General features: G+C 50.8%; 1 protein-coding gene across 6 annotated transcripts in view; it reads right to left on the bottom strand.

Moving 5' to 3' along the window:
- The window catches only part of CADM1 (cell adhesion molecule 1), a 349165-nt gene that overhangs the window by 28108 nt on the left and 298822 nt on the right, over window positions 1-22235 (bottom strand). For 3 of the 6 annotated variants that reach the window (XM_036324268.1, XM_036324269.1, XM_036324271.1), the window contains exons 6-8: window positions 11370-11469; window positions 8181-8353; window positions 3792-3872 (exon numbers count right to left, since the gene is read on the bottom strand). In XM_036324268.1, coding sequence (XP_036180161.1) covers window positions 3792-3872; window positions 8181-8353; window positions 11370-11469 — 354 coding nt within the window. The remainder of the gene's footprint in view (window positions 1-3791; window positions 3873-8180; window positions 8354-11369; window positions 11470-22235) is intronic. The other 3 variants (XM_036324270.1, XM_036324272.1, XM_036324273.1) reach the window with 1 other exon arrangement.

The raw sequence follows: 22235 nt of genomic DNA, 5'->3' as shown, positions 1-22235 counted from the left end.
TTTTGACTCGAGGGCCACAATGGGTTCTTAAACTGGACCGGAGGGCCGGAACAAAAGCATGGATGGAGTGTTTGTGTGAACTAATATAAATTCAAAGTAAACATCATTACATAAAAGGGTACGGTCTTTTTTTTTTTAGTTTTATTCATTTCAAACGGGCCGGATCCGGCCAGCGGGCTGTAGTTTGCCCACGGCTGGGTTAGACCGAGCTTGGCGCCCCGTGGCTGGCGAACCCGACTCAGGACGCAGCCAGTGCAGACAGCGCAGTGCGCACAGGCCTCGGGGCGCACATCCCCCGCACCCTCCAGCCCAAGGGAAAGAGGGAAAGTGTGACCACACTGGCAGGCAAAGCGGTCACCAGCGCAGAGCGGGACTTCGATGTGGGCCTCACACAAAACATCAACCACCTTCAAAAAAGTTCAAAGTGAAACAAAACATGCCCAACCCCCCGCGAGGCCCCTCGGGCTGGTTTCCGGGAGGGACCTCGTGAGGGCTTCCTGCCGGCCAGGCCGTGCCTGTGCTCACAGGACTCCGGACCACGCCAGGCACGCAGGTGGCTCCTCCACATGAGAGCACAGACCCACCCGAATGAAACCACAACCTGGGGTGACTTTTCAAAGGGGGGGGTCCCTGCCAATAGCAACGGTCAGAACAGAGATAGATGGTGAGGACATCAACCCCCACGAAGGACATCAAGACACCAGAGAGCCTCACAGCGGGTGCCGAGGCTCCGCGCCTCCCTCCGGTCTGCGCCTGGGTGTGCGTCTGCTGTTTCATTGGGAAAGAGACTCTCATGCCATTAAGGCCGTATAGGCTTGGGAAGCCAAATACTCCTCCGCTCCAGAGCCTGCACAGGCGCCCACGGAGGACGCTGCCTGCCAGGCAGGAGACCCCCAGGCCAGGGACGGGCACTCTGCTCCTCCCGGGGCCACCTGCAGGCGGCCTTTGCAGTGTTCTCTGAGCGTCTTGGGGGGGGAGGGGAGGGGAGCTCTGGCTGTTCTGAGGGCGGGGCGACAGGGAACTCAGGGACAGCCTGGGTGTCCTGGGCCAGGACGAAAGGCAGCAGTGGAATACTTCCTTTCAGAGACACCAGAAATCAACTCTGACCTGTGGAGTTTACAAACATTTTTCTGTCGAATTTGTACATTTTCTCATAATGAAGCTCTGACCTGGGAGCGGGTTGCAGTCATTGCATTTGACTGGGAGGAAAAAACAAAGCCGATGGCTGTGGCTTCTGTAAGTTCAGGCTTTATGTCTCTGTCACCGGATCTAGCTGCTGAGGCTGCTGAGGCTAATGGTGGCTGTAACATACCGAGCAGCGCAGGAGAGAAGCGTGGACATGAACTTGGCTACCCATCTGGCAAGGCTCGGTTTGGACAATTTGTAGGAACTGACCCAAGTCCGGGGGATAGCCTGGACTTTATTCAATGGGACGCAGAACCATTCAGCTCATAACCTTTAATCTGTTTGGAGAAGGGAGCCAATGTTAAATTCCACGGCTGTACTTTCTGGGCAAGATAAATAGATCCAAAGCGGCTGGTTAAGACACGGCGAGCCTGTAAGATCACAGCCGTTAGGCAGCAGATTCTCCAGTGGCAATTTGTTTTAGTGGCAATTTTTGTCGACCTGCTCATGGGCGTGCAGGTGAGGCTCTGGGAATTCATGACCACGAGAGCATTGTGTGTGCAGAGGGGCCAGCAGCTGACACAGGAGCCACAGTGCGCCCGGAGATCACCGCGCACAGCCTTGAATGAGAGGCCAAGAGCAGAGAGAGCGACGCTGGAACAGGCCTGTCACAGGCACCTTCCATGTGGGCAGAGCACAGCACTCTTGTTTTTACAGTGTCCCTTCAACGTAGGGTCTGCCGCGTGAGCGTGAACTGACAGCAGCGGGGTGCGAGCAGCGGGGGTGGAGTGAAGAGTCGGGGCTGGGGACCAAGCGCCTCTCCGGCCACTGACACTGACTGTGGGGAGGGGTCAGGGGGTGGGAGGACAGGTCTTAACAAGAGAAAAAGCCTAAGTCGGAGACAGGCCAGCGCAAAGGGAGTGTGCCCCACTGAGAGAATGTAGGGCTGCACAGCGAGGCAGGCTCGGCCACCCTGAAGGGAGCCCCTGCTGGTTCCGCAGCCCCCGCCCCCACCCCAGGGAGCTACTCAGCCGGCTGTGGGCAAGTCTACAGGATGGACGGACCGTTGCAGGGCTCCCTGTGCGGGACCTGAGAACCGGCGATGAAACTGAGGACACCCACGGGCGGCTCCCAGGGGCGGTGGAAACCCGGGGACACGAGCGCAGCCTACGAGGGGCACCCTGGACGAGAGGTGAGAAGTCAGAAGGCAGTGGCCTGGTGTGGAGGGTGGCGGCTGCTCTGGGAATGGGAGCTGGGAAGGAGCACCTCCCTGCGCTCCTCAGTGACCCAGGAAGGGGGGGCACCCAGCCACCACGCCGACAAGCCGAGCTCATGAGCACAGAGGAGCTGGGAAACGCGGAACAGAAATCCGCACAGACAGAACTTCAAAGCGGCTCCACAGAACCGAGCTTGGAGCGACACAGCACCAATGGATGGACTTCCAGAAGGTGCTAAGTGAAGGCACTGCTGCTTTCATAAAGAATGTTCAGACAGCCTCACTACTGGCTTAGGGCTCTCTGCTCCACTGAAGGTGGAGGAAACCGTTTCGATGAGCCTCCCTTTCATGAAGACTTTGACTTTTTCCATATCCACCTCACGGACCCGGGTGAGAACTGAAGTGCCTGCAGAAAGCCATCGTGCAGGATGCGCCACAGCTGGGCGGCGAAGAGCATTCGCGGGAAGGATGGAGAGGGGAATCCTCTGTGATTTTAGGAAGGTCCAGCGCTAGGATTGTTTACGGGGGCATATGGCCAGAGACCTGCAGTCTCATCAGGCAGCAGAATGAAACAGAAAGTCATCTGTCAGAGTTTTTCTCATAGAAAGAATTACGTGTTTCTGTGCAGTGGCTAAGGCCTTACCTAAGGAATCCCGCGTGTCTGTGGACACGGCACCTAGCCCTTCCTCCCGGGTGGGCAGAGGCCTCCAGGCTCCCAGATGGGCACCATCGAGCCGCGTGAGAGCTGCTGGGGTCCGAGAAGGGGGTGGACGGCGGGCTCCCACCGCAGTGACAGTCACAATGGGAGACTGTGAATCTCACTTAGAACAGGAGCTTCAAAGGGTGCAGAGAGAAAGCCGTCACGGCAGCCACAGCGGCCCCACCCTCCACATTTCTCCAGGGGCAGCCAGGGTGCCCCGCACGGCAAAGGCAGCGACTCCCTCCAATCTCGTCACCACCCAGGCGACCCGAACGGGCAGCATGATCAGCAGGCAGCCTCGGGCAGGAAGGATGGCGGCGCGCGGGGAACATGGCCGCACGGGCATGTTAAAGGGTGTGCGTTTTCATTCACGAGGATGAAGATGAAGTGGAGACAAGGAGAAGACGCGAGGCCAGAATACTTACCATTCAACAACCATGGCTGAGCATCAGCTACCAGCAAGTCCTCTAAGACCAGGCTGCCATTTCCCTAGCATTTGCTTAAATAGTGATGCTTAAAAAAGAGTTCTCTTATGGGTAAGCTGCAAGATAGCTGATCTGCTGTTAAATGCTTGAATGTTAAAGACTGTCTGAGGTCCTTAAGATTCAACCTAAGAACACAGTCTTTGAAGTTCCAAAGTGCAGGACCAATGAAATCCCGATGACTGAAAGGGGACTTGTATGCCTCATTGTATACATACCAGAAAGACAACACCATGCAGGACATTTCCATGGTAATGACGTACCGTACCTGGGATGATGGTAAGGATGGTGGTGGTGGTGGTGGTGGTGGTGGTGGTTGTTGTGGGAGGAGGGATAGTTGTGGGGGGATCTGGATAAAAAAAAAAAAAGGAAAATCAAACCCACAATGCTGAACACAACAATGACCAGTAATGACAAAACAAAGGCATGAGGACACTGAGATGTTTGTTTGATGACTCCCCTTTGAAACCAAAAGTCTCCTCCAAAGACTTATGTCTTCTAATTAAAGCCCAAAGCCATGGTTGGAAGAGCTAAGAAGAGTGTTGTAACAATGACGCCGATGAAGATGAGGAAATGTGAAGTAGAGAAGGGAGGAAAAATAAAAACATAGGACCGCCCCCACCGGATCCAATTTCAAAGGTGAAGTTAAACCACCTCTGCACTTAAGGGCAGGATGGGTGTCATTCCCTTTTAATTCCACAGATGGGCGGGCTCCTGCTTCCTTGCTCTTAGGAATGCTAACCCTCTCATTTCCATCCACGCAGCCCAGCAGGAGGCAAGACCACGCCTGCCTCCGCAGACCTCCACACCAAGAAGAGAGAATGCCACCACTAAGTATCAAGTTCCTTAAAAGTCAATAAAAGTTTACAACTTATCGGTATTGATAAGTTAGTTGCCTTTGCTCATGTTAAGAGCTTGACCTAAGTGGACGACAAGGATGAAACCGAAGGAGCGTTTTCTACCTTGTGAACAAGAGGACCAAGAGTCAGTGAGGCCTGACCCTCAGAGCCAGGAGTCCCAGGGGAAGCCTCTGTCAGGCGCTGAGGTTTTGGGGAAAGGGAAGGGCAAATATGAAAGAGAGAAATTCCAAGCCCAAATGATCAAACCGAATGTGTTAACTGTCAGCAAGACTTTGAACTAAGCCACCATTCCGCTGTAACAGAGCAGAAGATGACTCGAAGGCTTTTGATTTTAAATTTTATCTAAAGCACGTCAGTTTTTTCTCCCTGACACATCAGGTGTCCTTTAATCTCCAAGTGCGCTCTCAGATTGTCTAATTAATACATCAAACTTTAATTATATACTGCACCTTTACTGGGCTTCGCACAACTTCCTGAAAGTTTATGAAAACATGGTCTTGGTTCTTGGTTGTAATGCCTGTTTCAAATGATTCTTACTACTGATCAATAATCGGAGGTTCTAACGTCCCTCACGGACTTCTCTCAGACACACATGTGCTCATTTGACAGTGAAGAATCAACAGCGAGTTGCTCCGTTTTATGGGAGACATTATTCATTTAAGTGGAGGGCACAAGCAGTTTAAGCTATTGTTAAATCAGCCTCACGTAAGACTAAAAGGAATCCACTAAAAACAAAAACAAAACAAAATCTCATTCTCCTCCAAGTAGAAACCATTAAATTGGTGATTTCAAAACTACTTTTTAAGAAGAACAGGCAGCGTGCTCAGTCTTGCTCCTGAGACACTTTCTCAGGGGCCACAGGTGTGACCTGGCAGCTCACCTGGACGCACTGCCCTCCCCACCCCCCAGCCCCCCACGTGTAGGTGCAGAAAAGGCGCCCTGGCCCTGAGCCAGCACTGAAGACTTCCGCTCCCTCCAGTCCCCAGCTCCACTGCACCCAGAGAGGCGCCTGCTGCCCAGCAGTGGGCAGCTAATGTGCTGGTTCAATTACAATACTTATCATTGAATGGCCACATCTGTACCTGGGGGCTTCCCCTGACACCCTAGACTGCTATTCCTGTACCTGTCTGTACAAATATTGGCACAAATATGTGATGTCCACCAGTCAATCAAAGAGGACCTGAAGGTGATTTGAAAAAATGGTTATAAACAAGGACTGGGCCATCCTAATGAGGGCAGAGACTCAGGTCAACAGTTCTTTTCATTTTGTGGACAATCACACATTTTCAATTATTTTCCTCACTGCTGGGAAATGTTGTCCTTCACATCTGGCTCAAGTGACCTAATGAATTAGATTCTGCCAACAGGTAAAAACCTCGGTGCTCAGGTCGTGTCCAGCATCAAGAGCAACACGAGCCACTAGTTAAAAAATGCAGAGTTGGAGCTAATGAGCTGGGTTTGACACACAGGAGCAACAGAACAAAACAAATTGGGGCTCAGGCACGAAGCAGCTAGATTCTCGAGGTACAGAAGTTACTTCCGGAGAATTAAACATTGTAAAGGCATGTTAACTCTTAGCTCATAAAGTACTTTGAAAGTTAATGTAGTAGCACAGTAAATCGGCTTTGAAAAGAAAATCTATTCACTATCTTCTCAAATTGCTAGAATATTTTATCAATGGACTAGCAACACCTCAGGTGAGTATTCTAGCCTGCTTTCCAAGGCCTGCGAGGGGCACAGCGGTAGGTAGGAGGTGGTACGGTGCAGATCCCACAAAGGCCCTAGTCAAAGACCAGCCTATCCTGGTGGGGACATGTGTGAATGACAGGTGCTAACCTAACATGCAGGTCTCTATGTTTCTTGGCTTTCCAATAATGCACTCTGGCCCAGTGAGTTAATTCCAAAAGAGCAGTCTTATATTGGAGGAATTTTTCTATTGGCCATCAGTGAGAATAAAAGGAACTGCAAAGAAAGATACAAATGTCCCTGTGGACTTGGGAGTCAAAGGACCATGGCTCTGACTTAGTAACCTTGTGAACTCTGACAAGTCATGTGACCTTTCTAAGCCTCATTTTATCATCTGTAAAATGGGATAAAGACAATGCTTACCTCCTGATGTGATTGTGGAGATCAGAGGTGATTATGCATGTAATACAGCCAGTCATCCTAGAGTGTGGAATAAATACTAGCCATGAGCTAGTACCCAAAATTATCCACATATTGCTGTCCACCAAACCCATAAAGTGTTTCTCATCTTGAGATGCAGGAGCAGCAAGTACAATAAATCAACATTGTTTTTCTATGTCTGAGTCTTCTGAATCAAGGAAGCATATAATAGGCTGGTGGAAATCTGTCACTACTTTTTACAATCTGCACTTTTAAGGAGAGCTGAACCAAAGTCTAAACCCGGGAAACAGCAATGTGGGGACCGCCTGAGTTTCAAACCCTGACTCAGAGAGCAGAGGGGCGAGTTTGGAAGCAAGAGGGAGGCATGTACCTTCCAGCGCTGGCACATCGTGAATAGTCTGAGGGACGGAGTAGCTCTGTGGATTGTCACCCAAAAGTAGGGCACCCACCTGGAAAAGTCATTTCCTTCGCTCTGACCTCCTTAACTACTGGGGAGAAGGAATGCTATCGTGTGCAGGTTACAGACAACAGGGGCAGTGAGCAAACACTGACCTCAGAAGTCTACTAAATAGGGGATGAGGAGTGGTCCTTTAATTTTGCATTATGCTAAGGACCAAAAGCTCAGGTATGGGCTACAGATTTTATTTTAATATCCCTGTAGATATGGTGTAAAGTATTCTTCCATATCATCAAAGAGAATGTGATTTCTATTTTCTTCACAGGGAAAGTGGCCAGGGTCTAAGTATGCTGTAAATAAATATTTCACATGTCTGTTTGTGTATATGTGTATACTTGTACACTTACAGTGGGGTTATTTACACTGCTAACAGGAAGAAAGACATGCACTCACACCTCAGATATTTAGAAGACGCTGGCATTTTCCTGCCTATGGTTACTCATTCTGTGTCATGTCAGTTCATGGCTCTTTTTCCTGGTGTTAAACTAACCAAGAGACTGCCATGGAGCAGGAGAGACGCGGCTTGTCATCAGCCTGGAGAGGCGGTGGTCCCTCAGCTAAGGGGGAACAGTCACCACACACGGAGCTGACGGGAAGATGTAAACGGGGAAAAGGTTTAAAATGCCCAGCATACGGTGGGATGCTCACTAAAATGTGACTAGAAAATGAAATTCATTGTAACATACTTTAACAATCCTGTAAAAAGATATTAAGAAAGCAAACAAATTTTTTTAAAAATTGTGTCTAAAGCAGTATCATAAAGCAGGTCATTAAGGTAGCTACCAAGGACCTTCTGTTTTTTTTCCATTTATTTACTGCCTTGCAACACCTTTCTGCAATGTAACAGATTCATGCTGAAAATAGGGTAGTTTGCCCATCGAAGCAGGAGAAAGGTTAACCCAGGCACCATAGGAAAATACCAATGGGAATAAGCTTTCTAAGCTGGAAAGCATGAATTGGTACGGTTGGAGTTCTCACATCATCTCCATTCCAGGTGCTGGGGATACCGCTGTCCTGGCGGGAAGGCCTCTGATTAGAGATAGAGGCCTGGCACCGCCCTCCCAGGGGAGGCGCTGGGGTCTGCCCCAGGCCCTGCTTCTTGAAGGAAACAACTGGGTTATGGGTTTTCAACTTGACCAAAGACTTGGGGAGAGAACTACAAGTAGCAGCAACATGTCCCGCGGCTAAGGGAGGAGAGCTGCATCTCACGTACCATATACATACAGCGTATAATCCGAGTGAGCTTTCCCCACGGCGTTGGAGGCTTCGCAGCGGTACGTCCCGTTATCTGTTTTGTTCAGGTTATTGATGAACAGGTTGGGCCCGGACAGCACGGCGTGCTGGGGCATTTCATCATCGACTCGCACCCAGGTTACCTTGACAGGCCTGCGGAGAAGAGGGGGGACGGGCGCGTTATCTCCCGCACCAGGTCTGCGCAGACTTCGCGCTCCCACATTGAATCACAGGCAGGGCGACACAATTAAAGAGGACTTACCGCAGATAGTTTAAGTTCACAGAATTACAGCTGTGAAGTCTCCAAAACATTTGTTTGGAATATAATTTTCTTTAAACGTTATCAGGTGTTGAAAAACTTTCAACACACCACAATTGGGAGTCTCATGATTTCCAATTTATCTTCAACAAATCAGAAAATAACCAGCACACCCTATTAGTCTGCCCTGCTGTCTGGTTTCACACCAATTCAGATAGGACAGAGCTCACGCATTGTTATTCATCTCATTAACGAGGGGAAATTGCATCCTTGGCTAGCGACCCACGCATTCATCTGGTGGCGACTGGCACAACAAGACACTTGCTTAGAAGACACTTGTGATATTGAAATGGATTTCAAGTTTCACAAAAAGGGATGGGCGTCCACACCTGAGGAGCGCTTGCTTTGCGCTCTGCTCTGAGGATCACCTTTTCTCATTCTGGAAAGATGCCTTCACTTCCTCTGCCCTCCTCCAACCCAAGCGGCACTGCCCCGCTGCCCGCCGGCCACCTGGTCCTGTGCTCCCTGGCGGTGCCTCCTCTGCAGGCTCTGCAAGGCCCCTGCCCGCTCACCCTGTGTGCACCCGCAGGCCCACAGCTGGAGGCCTCAGGTCATTCCCGCAGGACTCCTCAGTCCCAGGGGCGAACTCTGCCGGGACCACGGTGCTTTAGTGATTAAGTACCACATTCGCATCCATCACGAAAAGGCGCATTTCCCAAGATGCACCAGAGCCAAAATTGCACACACAAATTATCGTTCAAAAGTATCTTCACAACTATGGCTCCTTCAGGCAGCTCCTTCGACCTCCGAGGAAATCGCAGCCACGATAGGACTGTGCCTCAACGGGGCTGCAGGGAGAGTGGCCCCCACTCCAGTGCGGGGAACATCCCTGTCCCAGCGCCACCTCCAGGGGCAGCGATGCGACAAAGGAGCCGCTGGGGGCAGAGACTTGGGCCGCCTGCCCAGCAGCATTCCAACCTCCAAAGGGGACCTGAAGTTATCCTTTTCTTTAATGACACCTGCGCCCGCTGTTATCCTTTTCTTTAATGACACCTGCGCCCGCCGTCACAGCCCGTAGGTCATTTAAGAATCAGCACCGCATGTGCTCCGTGCAGGCAGCAGCCAGTGGGCCCCCTGCAGTCAGACTGCGGCCCTGCGCCTGACAGCTGAGCCCACCAGTGGGGTGGGTGCTGAGCCCGTGCACAGCTCTAAGGGCAAGTCCAATGATCACTGTATTGTGTGCGATTCCCGGAGAGAGCAAACAGGCCACGTGCACGGCGGGTTAGCAGCCGCGGATGCCAGCTTGCTCCTACTTGCGCCTGTTCCTGTGCACGAGGCACAAACACCCTCTCTGACATCAATGTCCCAAGGGAACCTGACATTTACCAACCCCGTGCCACATGCAATCAAATACCGTACCCCCTTCAGCAGAATAGATAAACAAAATATAGTTTGGCGAGCCATACACTGGAAATGCAGTTAATGTGGCTGAACGTAGGTGTCCCAAGTGGCAAGAGGCCCGTGAGGATAATTCTCTCTCCTGGGGATTGTGTGGAGGCAGGCGAGCTGCTCACTAGGGCATAATTCAAGCAGTCTTCACAAGAGAGGTCGGGTCTTCCAGTGTTCAGAGGAGAGGCCACTCCGCAGCTGGGCGTACACCAGCAACTCTGGACGCCAGGAGACGAGCAAGACGCTCCTACTTCCTAAGGTCGCCTTGCAATCCCCAGTGGCCAGGACAGGGAGCAGCCAGTCCTCGCCCTGGGAGAGGGGGGAGAGGGCCGCGCCCCTGGAGGGGTGGAGGGAAGAGAGCCTCCTGAGGCCAGGTCCCTGGGCTCCCGACCCGGGTGCTTAGCTGTCGTGGGAAAACCCTTTCCAAAGCTTCTTGTTCAGAGGCTCCAAGTTCCTTACACAAAAACGGCGACAGTGACGCTGGTCAGCAACAGTGAGAGGAAAAAAATCATGCCAGGGGACAGCAGTGGGAGCTCAACGCCGTGCCTCTTGGGGCACTGGGAGTCTGAGTGCCGCTCCCAGCACTGACCTGAGGTGCCCCTTTAGGGTTCCATGGATTACTTTCCCCGAAGAAGCATTAACACCTATCTTCACTTGCTGGACGTCCCCCTCCTCCCCAGCTGCACTGAGGACACCGGCAGTGGGTATTGCTGTGTTAGTGATGACACAGTTTCTCTAATTCGCCTTCATTCGTTCAGCAGGGGCAAGCAACTTCTTCACACTGCAATGACACTGGAGTGTTTGCTGGTCCTCCTCACATACCTATATAGGGTGTCCCCACAAAATGTATACACACACTTTGAACAATTATAAAGGCAGTGTTTATTACAATACATTTCGTTTTCAAAATTGAGCTATCAGCTATTAAGGTGTATATACATTTTTGGGGGACACCCGGAATTTATCTTGAGAAAAGTTCCTGAATCATTCCTTACTAACAAAAATATTTCCGGTAGTCACTTGTCTTTGTGGGAAAGAGAAGCAAAATTAAAGGTAGGGCAAATTCATTTGCCTCCGGCTGGCCCTAAATGCAGCAGCTTAATTTTTGTCTAAAAACTATCTTCCCGGCAGCAAAGACATGAACACGGAGGAAGTAGATGTATCATTAGATTGTGGGCACATTAACAATTTATTGGGATTATTTTTTGTGTATGAGAGACAACAGTTCTGACAATCATGTTGCTGATTATAAAACAGAATTAGCTGAGATTTCAATCTTAGCTGGTATTTCATTTTTCTCCCTAAGGTCACCATTAAGAACTACCGATATTTAGTCCACTGAATATTCTTTTATTTCCTGAAAAATATTCCACCTTTACAGCAGGAGAGAGTGACAGGCCAATCTCTGTGTGGTGACGTTTCCTGCTGTGACCCCCGCCAACCATGGCCTTGAGAACTTACTGGGGTTTCCCGCTGACTTCACAGGTTAACTCAAGCGCGTCCCCTTCCCGGGTCAGGCCTTGTAGAGGGTAAGTCATCTGAATATGCACCCGAGGCTTATCTGTATGACAACAACACAAAGTACAATGTTTAGCAAATGGTATCGTCAGGCACAATCAGACGCGCTGGCTGCCACACGCCCCGGAGTACCAGCCCCCACCGTCCCCACCCTCTGCCTTCCCTAACTCCCTTCTAATTAGTTAGTAATCCTGGCATTTGCTCAAATTAAATTGACTAATAACGCTAAGGAGTGAACTACGAATAGATAAGAGATTCATAAGCCAACTGCGCCACATCAAATATTTCCTGTGAAAGACATTTTGTTACATTGAAGTTTATCTCCAGACTCACTCAAGCTAAAGGAAACTCATTTGCTTTCATGCTGAGGTGAAGCCACAGATATTTGTGGCACTTGGAATGGATACATTTTATCATATGTCATATGTTACTATGCGACAATAAGCTGTGACACTGCATATTAATCAGTTTGCCTCTTCTATGCACAACTCCCGCGTTCTACTCAAACGTCTCCTGAGAGCCAGCCTGTCCTGGGGACTGAAACTGGTGGAGAAAAAGCGCCAGTTTTGGGGATGAGAACACTGGTGCGGAGAACAAAGTAGAAATAAGCCTGAGAGAGTCCCACGAAATGCGTATTGGGAGAAATTTCTGATTCAAAACCATGTTTTCCAATAACAATCCAAGTGTTCAGGGAAGTACTTAGGTAGGTGATCCAGCTATTCTTATTTCCACTAGCCGCTTAAAAGCTGAGTTTGTGCCCCAGCTGGTTTGGCTCAGTGGATAGAGCATCGGCCTGCGGACTGAGGGTCATGAGTTTGATTCTGGTCAAGGGCACATGTCTGGGTTTCCGGCTCAATCCCCAGTAGGGGGCGTACAGGAGGCAGCCGATCAATGATTCTCTCTCAGCATTGATGTTTCTCCCTCTCTGAAATCAATAAAAATATATTTAAAAACAAACAAACAAAAAAAAACCCACAAAACTGAGTTTGTAAGCATGTGAGAGCTAACTAGGGAGGGGAGAGAAGAGCTTGGAGTTAAATATCCAGGCAGATACATTTACAAATAAAATAAAACCTGATGAAACTGGGCTTTTATTTTTTGTCTATTCTGAACAAGCTATTAATCCCTAAATCAGTTTCTCACTTAATTCTGTGACTCTGTAAATGCATATTTTTGAAAATGTTCCCAAGAGTAATAAATGTGAGAGGGCAAGACATCAGTTGGCTGAAAGGCCAAAATAATTTCCATAACTCACCCTTGTCAGACAATCACAGACCTAAACAACAGCCCTTTGGCCTTTACAAGCAGTGGCTGCTCATGAACATTCATCCTATGGAACCAGGAGGACACAGGGACCCGGGGCTCGGCCTGTCTCAGCCGGGACCCTGCTGGCCAGGCTGCACAGGAGGTCTTCTCCAGGGATGGCTGCTTTCCTGACGCACTGGAGGTTTTGCTTCGTATCAGAGATCTTTCTCTTACGGCTGAAAACCACGAGGCACGCAAGGCCTTTGCGGAGAGCCCTGTCCCACCCCCACCCCCACCCCAACCCCCACACGCTGACACAGTGAGTGGGAAGAGCTTCCCAAGAAGCTGGGTCTCTGACAGGCTCACTGGCCTGAGGGCCAGATGAGCTGCAGGTAACAAACGGCTTTATTCTTAGACCTGCTGGCGAAAGAGATGCTTAGCAGCAAAATGGCGAAGGTTTCCGGACGTGATGACTGTAGGAAGGGAATCAGTAAAGAAAGGCCGGGCACAGGACAGCAGGACGACCTCGACCGAGGACTGACTGCTGGTGGGCAGAGCTCCTCTGAGAGCTACAAGCTGTACCGTAAGCTACATACAGCCATGCCTGCTGGTTTTGGTGTATGACACACACCCAGAGGCTGGCTGGCAAAGTTTATGAAAAACAAACACAACAACAGCAACAACAATAGCAGAGGCCACACGGGACCCGCTGCCTTACCGTTCATTCTGACACAGCATCAGTGACAGAGTCCCTGGTCGGGAGCCTCTGTCATTCTCACCCGTGAACCTTTTTGGGTGAGACTAAATGGAAAGCCCCAAATTCGGGCTGAAATGTAATGTCTGCTTATAGGTTAATCTCTGACTCACGGAAAGGCTACGTTTTCCATGCACTGCTGACTTCAGCCCAGAAATTAAGGGGAAGCAAAGGTTATGACCAAGGCTTTTTTCCCCATGTGTAATTTACAAGCAAGCAGAGAGGATATATTCTCAGCATAGCCACTAAGGATTCTACATGCTCAACTTCCATCTTATATAATAAAAGCCTAATATACAAATTGTTCGACTGGGAGTTCGACCACTGGGAGTTCGACTGCTCACTATGACGTGTGCTGACCACCAGGGGGTGACGAGGAACATGGTGGGCACTGGCAGCGGGTGGCAGTGGAGGCACTGCCGGCCCTGATGAGAGTGGGACAGCAGTGGGATGGTGGAGCAGGTGAGTGGGCAGTGCCAGGCCAAGGTGGGTGCTAGTGGGAGCCTGATCGCCCCGCAGAAGGTGACCAGCGGCGACGGTGGGGGTGGGGCTGCCGTCCGACTCCCAGGCACTGAGGGAGCTGGGTGGGGGGCCTGGCCCTGACAGATCGTCCACAGACAGGATGGTGGAGCAGGTAAGGGGGCGGTGCCAGGCCATGGCAGGGTGCCAGGTAGGGCTGCAAGGCTGGGGGCGAGAGCTGGGGCCCGATCCCTGCAGGCCACCCCTAGGGACCCCACCTGTGCACGAATTCGTGCACCAGGCCTCTGGTTAATAATAAAGAGAGTGCTGAACATCTAATCCACTCTGCCTTTTCAGTACAACTGAGTTTGTTTTAGGTAAATGTTTCTTTATGTTACTAACGGCTGCTTACCAGTTGTCAGTTACTCACATAAATTAGGAAGAACAAGTTATAAGTTTGCTATATCTGGAATTTATGTTTAAAAATCATATACTAAGCCATAGGACAGGCACCTTCATTTTTGGTAACTGATTTTCCTAACTTACACCTTAGGTTTCTGGAGACACACTACCATGTACTATGGGTACAGCTGCCACAGTTACCTTAATAGCTATGTGAAAAGGTACACATTCATCTTGCTGGTATCACACAGCAAAAATCTCTTCCCCTGTCACACATGCAGCACTTACAGGCACACGATCCGACCGCAGGCCAGCTGGGCCAGAGGGACCAAACAGAGGTCTATGTGCCCAGATCCCTCCCTGAGTGAAGGAAACTCAAAGACAGGCCGGTTCCCTGTCCTTTTCACCGGGAGAGGAACTTACGTATTCTCCACAGGAGACTGGAAACCCTGGGGTCCCACTGGCACCTCTAGAACGCAGGGATGTTAACAGTTCCCAGCAAGAGCCTGGCGGCAGGATGACTGTCAAAATCCTGAGCAGTCAGGTGGCTGACTGCATGGCCCAGGCTCATCAGTAATGTTTTAATTATGTTCATAAATCAAATGCTATAACCCACCAAATCTCTTCTGAAACAGGAGCAGACGCCAGGATTTATTTTTAAGTAATGAGGTAAGGCCCAGTCCATTTTCTGGTGACCATTTTACGTATCAGCTGGTGGTGTCAGGCATAGGCCACAAGCCAGGTGACACTTTCTATCCAAGTGCAGTAACTGCCCAGGAATGTAATGCTCAGAGAGGCTCCATGTCATTGCAGAATGGAGCTGCTACGGAAGTAAGAAAAACAGTCAGGTCCATGCACTTTGGAACATTACCATTATAGAGATGGCATCACCAAGAGCCAACCGATTAGGTCGAGGAATCTGAGGTTTTCATAATACAGCGGAATTTTTTACCTTCACGCACCCCCACCCCTCCTATAAGAGACACTTAGCAAGACTGCCATAGCATCAACGTCCCTTCATCAGTCAGAGGTGCATGGAGGGCTACATACCAAGGCTTTAGGTCACACTACAGTAGCAGCCAATTAAAAAATAACATTAGAAAGAGGCTCTGATTTGCCGAGGCTTCCTTTAAATGCACTCTGCTCTCCCTATAAAGGGAACGTGTGCATATATAAAAGGGAAGTCTGAAAGAGGCGAGGATGGCTGCTGGCAGGTTACAGCTGATGTCACGCCAGCCTGGCCTTGCCGCACATCCTATGATCTTCTCAGAAGATGAACCTCAAAGCCCCGACCTGGATTCCACTCTCCTGTGCAAACGACCAGTCTCCTGTCCGGACCAACGCCAATGCATCCGGTCTTCACTTAAAAGGGTGTGATGCTACCATCCCACGTCCTACCAGCAAGAAGAGCTGCGGCCGGGGGGGGGCCTCCCTCAGCCCAGCAGACCTGTCGCGCCCGGAACTACAGGCACCCCCTTCTCTCCCTGAGATTCTAAGTCAGGAATGTGGGTGTCATACGTTCCCTGACGTGCTCATTGAGCCGAGCTCAAGGGCTTGTGTGCAAATCTGCTTCGGGCGCTGCGTTGCGGACTAGGGCTCTTCCTGAGCTTCCACCCCATGTTCAGGGACACCAGTGACGGGGGGCTGGACGGCCGCGAAGCAAGTGCTCACTGATTCTGGGCCCAGCAGGGAGAACGAGCGCAGTGTGTCAAGAACCCAAGGGTCCCCCTGTCCCACAGCCTGGCCGGGGGAGGGTCCCCCTGCAGTACAGCCTGGCCGGAGGAGGGTCCCACTGTCCCACAGCCTGGCTTATGCATTCGGGTGGGGACGCATTGACTGAAGAGTCTCTGTCAATCATGGAGGATTACTACAGCTTGGAGTAGGCGACAATGCAAATATTAACCTGATATTTGGTGAGTTTTAGGGGCTATTGGTGCTCAAAACAAGAATCAGCCCCTAAGATGGTGCCCAGGCTTTTGGGAGAGGAGTCTGTCCTGAAGGAGGACATCTCTAACAGAGGTGTGGGTGATTAGAGAGCAGGGGTGGGTGGTTAGAGAGCAGGTGTGGGTGGTTAGAGAGCAGGGGTGGGACTGGTTAGAGAGCAGGTGTGGGTGGTTAGAGAGCAGAGGTGGGACTTGCTAGAGAGCAGGTATGGGTGGTTAGAGAGCAGGGGTGGGACTGGTTAGAGAGCAGGGGTGTGACTTGTTAGAGAGCAGGTGTGGGGCTGATTAGAGATCAGGGGTGGGACTGGTTAGAGAGCAGCTGGGGGGCTGGTTAGAGAGCAGGGGTGGGGCTGTTAGAGAGCAGGGGTGGGACTGGTTAGAGAGCAGGTATGAGTGGTTAGAGAGCAGCTGTGGGACTGGTTAGAGAGCAGGTATGGGTGGTTAGAGAGCAGCTGTGGGACTGGTTAGAGAGCAGGTATGGGTGCTTAGAGAGCAGCTGTGGGACTGGTTAGAGAGCAGGTATGGGTGGTTAGAGAGCAGGGTGGGTCTGGTTAGAGAGCAGGTATGGTTGTTTAGAGAGCAGGGTGGGTCTGGTTAGAGAGCAGGTATGGGTGGTCAGAGAGCAGTGTGGGACTGGTTAGTAGAACACCCTGCCAAAGGCTTGCTTTCTCCTGTCAGACCTTCCTGAGTGATTTTCACCGCCTTAGCTTGTTTGCAAGGTGAGGGCCCTGCTGCCTCCTCTGGGTCTGCTTGAGGGGGGTGCTCCTGGGAGTGATGGAGTCCCACCTGGTGACGGACAGGGAGTCCTCCTTCTCAAGCAGCCGCATCACCATAGCAGAACACAAGTTCCTTCCTCTTGTTGCAACTTGCAAGTCGTTTAGTAGGTTCTGCAATTACTGTTTATCCAACAGAATCAACCTATATTCTGGGCTTTTGTGGTAGAAAGTTATGTTTCTGGTGCTTTTTAAATGGGGTGCACAGTCACTCCCTTCAAGATTTGAAGTGAACATGGGGCAAGATGTTCTGCACAAGACCTTTAGCTCTATAGGAAGAAAAGTTTTGGGGTTTTTGTATCCCTGTTGGCACACAGTAGGCATTCAATACATATTTGCCAAATGAATGAATGAATGAGAAAGTGGAGAAATGTTAGGGTATGTGTTTCTATTCCTAGCTCTAACTAAAACAAACAAACCAAGCAACCAAACACACCACAAATCCTCCTTATTCCTGTTATCTTATCAAATAGGCACACTGCAATTTCTGAGCTGATTTAAGCTCACATCAGTCTGAATGGCGGCACAGAACTCAGCACTGTCCCACCGAGTTGGGAAAGGCTGTGAAAGAGAAGGTGCTATGATTTGACTGGCTGGAGCTGAAGTGGTGCCTGGTCTGGACCGCCCAGCTGGCCGTCTGTGATTGGCCGTGCGGAAGCTTCCTGTTGGTGGGAGTGCACCGCTTCAGCTGTGGACTGGTAGGCGGCCACGGCCCTGGCATACAAGGCCCCCGCATTTCATTGCCTGACCAGCCTTATCACAAAACATAACTGCATTTCTTGTTTGGAAGGTCAGTCCAGCTCCCACACGTGAGGGCAGCTCAGGTGGATTTCTATTCTTCCCCTTCGATGCTCATTAATTAGCGCTCCTGGTGCATCTTATGTTGGCATCTTCAGGGAAATCACAAAGGAGGCCATTTCCCCATTCGTTCAGACTTTATGCCAGTTCACAATCAGGTAACCTTTCACAGGATCAAAACCTGACCTTGAGTTAAAAACCAGTAAGTGAAGAATACAAATTAACACTAGCTTCCCTAGGTCCACTGCCCACAGGCACAGGGACGCCTCTCACAGACACACTGGGTGATGCCCATTGTCCACAGGCGCAGGGACGCCTCTCACAGACACACTGGGTAATGCCCATTGTCCACAGGCGCAGAGATGCCTCTCACAGACACACTGGGTGATGCCCACTGCCCACAGGCACAGGGACGCCTCTCACAGACACACTGGGTGATGCCCATTGTCCACAGGCGCAGAGATGCCTCTCACAGACACACTAGGCGATGCCCACTGCCCACAGGCACAGGGACGCCTCTCACAGACACACTGGGTGATGCCCACTGTCCAAAGACACAGGGACGCCTCTCACAGACACACTGGGTGATGCCCACTGTCCACAGGCGCAGAGATGCCTCTCACAGACACACTGGGTGATGTCCACTGTCCACAGGCGCAGAGATGCCTCTCACAGACACACTGGGTGATGCCCACTGCCCACAGGCACAGGGACGCCTCTCACAGACACACTGGGTGATGCACACTGTCCACAGGCACAGGGATGCCTCTCACAGACACACTGGGTGATGCGCACTGTCCACAGGCACAGAGACACCTCTCACAGACACACTGGGTGATGCACACTGTCCACAGGCACAGAGATGCCTCTCACAGACACACTGGGTGATGCCCATTGTCCACAGGCACAGAGATGCCTCTCACAGACACACTGGGTGATGCGCACTGTCCACAGGCACAGAGACGCCTCTCACAGACACACTGGGTGATGCCCATTGTCCACAGGCACAGAGATGCCTCTCACAGACACACTGGGTGATGCCCACTGTCCACAGGCGCAGAGATACCTCTCACAGACACACTGGGTGATGCGCACTGTCCACAGGCACAGAGACACCTCTCACAGACACACTGGGTGATGCGCACTGTCCACAGGCACAGAGACACCTCTCACAGACACACTGGGTGATGCCCACTGTCCACAGGCACAGAGATGCCTCTCACAGACACACTGGGTGATGCCCACTGTCCACAGGCACAGAGATGCCTCTCACAGACACACTGGGTGATGCGCACTGTCCACAGGCACAGAGATACCTCTCACAGACACACTGGGTGATGCCCACTGCCCACAGGCGCAGGGACACCTCTCACAGACACACTAGGCCAGACCAGGAGGCACACGAAGGCCGTGGTGGGAGGAGGCGCTTTCTCCGGCGTCTTCCGAAGGCTGGGGGAGGCACAGGCGCTCTCTCTTCCTTCAGCCCATTCATGCCGGGAGCCGGTCCATCCTTGCTATTTCAAGGGACCTGGCATATATGGCATACTGTTCTTAATATGAACCTAGACACAGAACCTAGACACAGAACCTACACAGAACCTAGAGACAGAAGAAATTCGCTGGAGAGAACATGGCAAAAGATCCTGGACAGAAACTGGCCACAGAACCTAGAGACAGAACCTAGCGAGAGAACCTGGCTGAAGAACCTAGAGACAGAACCTGGCTACAGAACCTGGATAGAACATGGCAAGAGAACCTGACTAGAACCTGGTGACTGAATCTGGCTGGAGAACCTAGACTGAACCTGGCTGGAGAACCTGGACAGAACCTGGCTGGAGAACCTAGCGAGGGAACATGGCTACAGAACCTGGCTGGAGAACCTGGACAGAACCTGGCTGGAGAACCTAGCAAGGGAACATGGCTACAGAACCTGGCTGGAGAACCTAGCAAGAGAACATGGACACAGAACCTGACTGGAGATCCTGACCAGAACTTGGCTAGAGATCCTGGCTAGGCTGCTGATCAACTGAACGCTGTCTCTGTGTCATTCTTTCTTCGCCGACTCCGTACACACCTTTGGGAACCCCTGGACCTGCTGGGGTTGGACCCCATCATCTGGCGCCCGAACAGGGACCCCTAGGTAAGTCCCCCCGCACTCGGGACGGATAGGACTCCACCATAGGAACCACCATAGGAAGAGGGTGGATAGTCTTCGTTGATTCCGTCCACACCTTTGGGAACCCCTGGAACAGGATTCCCCTAGGTAAGCCCCCTCTCCCCCATTGAGAACCCCACACTCGGAACGGACAGGACTCCACCAGGGTACTGCAGACCCCCCTATAGAGGATAAGTAGGGTAAGAAGGTGGATAGTACAGAACTTGAGAAGATGTGCCATACTGAGTCCAAAGAAAGAAGACTCTTCTTAGATTGAGAAGATGTGCCATACTGGGTCCAAAGAAAGAAGACTCTGTATTGATCTTTGGATTAAGAAGATGTGCCATACTGAGTCTAAAGAAATAAGATTCTGTATTGATCTTTTAACACATATGCTTGCTAGCAGAGGAATTAAGGTTATGCCCAGTCAGACAGAACGTTTTATATAAGAAGTATGTCCATGCTTTTCTGAGGAAGGAAAGGTAAATGTAAAGGCATGGGAGGAGGTAGGCCCAAGGAGCCTTATCCTTAACCCCACTGCAGCCTTTCCACTCCGGGAAAGTGCAGGATTGGCAAGCTCTCCCTGGGGTGATAGATCAGGACTCAGGTAATAGTGGAAAGCGCCAATCCTACTCTTAAAATGGATACAAGAGAGCATTTGGGGTTTTTCTTTTTAATGCCTGCTTTTAAAAAATAAAAAAGGGGGAATTTTCCGGGAGCCGGTCCATCCTTGCTGTTTCAAGGGACCTGGCATATATGGCATACTGTTCTTAATATGTTTGCTCACCTTCTTGGCACTATGTGTTTTAACCAAGGTCACCTCTCTGAGAAAGGTTGTTTCCCCAGGTAGGGATTTTCCCCTGAAGTTGGTGAGGGAATAAAACCCTTTAACTAAGTGCCAGGCGGGTAATTAATCACTTTAACTACTAACAATCATGCTTAAGCTACATAATCTTTACTCCCTGGAATGGAGATAAGAAACGCCCTAACCTTTGGAATAGAGATTGATAGGATTGGAATCAACTGGTATAAATACAGATGTAACAAGACAACAGGACACAGAACCTAGACACAGAACCTACACAGAACTTAGAGACAGAAGAACTTCGCTGGAGAGAACATGGCAAAAGATCCTGGACAGAAACTGGCCTCAGAACCTAGAGACAGAACCTAGCCAGAGAACATGGCAAAAGATCCTGGACTGAACCTGACTACAGAAATTGGCAAGAGAACATGACTAGAACCTGGTGACTGAACCTGGCTGGAGAACCTGGACAGAACCTGGCTGGAGAACCTAGCGAGAGAACATGGACACAGAACCTGGCTGGAGATCCTGACCAGACCCTGACAGGAGAACACAGCTATGATGATCAACTGAACTCAGCCTCCATGTCATTCATTCTTCACCGACCCCATCCACACCTTTGGGGACCCCTGGACCTGCTGGGGTTGGACCCCAGCACATTCACATGTTGCTCACAATGTGTTTGGCCAAACATTTGCTCCTTTTGCTTGTGTGCTGGTTACTCAGCCGCCTGCCTGCTCCGGCAGATGCATCACTGACCATCTCGGGTCCGGAACTTGTGTTAATACAAAACCAGAGGTTAAAACACAGTGTGCAGCACGGGGTCTCCAAGACTTATCGCTCATGAGGAATAATAAATACAGAAGTAACTTCCCTGAAACTCAATGCATTGCTTTACACAAAACGGAAGAAAGGAGAGTTGGGGGGAGAGTGTATTCCGTGCAGGAAAGAGACGAGACTGGAGATTGGAGAGGAACAGGCCCGCCGGGCCAGCCGGCTGCTGTGAAGAGTGCACCTGAGAGCAGATTTCAGGGCAAGGAGGTGGGACACAAGCTGCTCCCGAAACCCACCTGCCACTCCCAACAGGATGGCTTCCGATTTCCAGGTTTTCCTCCCTGCTTCCCTGCAGGGCCCCATGGACAGGGGAAATATTTATTCTGACGCAGATAAAGAGCAGGGCTGACTGTCCCCTCCACGCCCATTTCCCCCCAGTTGAGGGAATGAAAGCAAACCTCTCGCCTTCTCTGGACCTCGGATGAAGGGGAGCATGGGTTTACGAAGCCCCTGCCTGCCTGAGTCAGTAACACGCGCTTTGAAACATGTCCACGTCCATGACTGACTGTCAGAGGGTAATCAGAGCGGGGAAGGTGCCCAAACACCCACTTCTGGGGTCTGTTCATGCTCCCTTTCAAGACTCATCTCTTAATTTTTATTTTATTTTTTACAAATAGTCACACACACAGAACCCTCGCAAA

Source organism: Myotis myotis, unplaced genomic scaffold (genome assembly GCF_014108235.1).
Source record: "Myotis myotis isolate mMyoMyo1 unplaced genomic scaffold, mMyoMyo1.p scaffold_m19_p_10, whole genome shotgun sequence".
In the NCBI taxonomy this organism is placed as follows: Eukaryota; Metazoa; Chordata; class Mammalia; order Chiroptera; family Vespertilionidae; genus Myotis; species Myotis myotis.
This window is presented reverse-complemented; position numbering and strand designations above follow the sequence as displayed.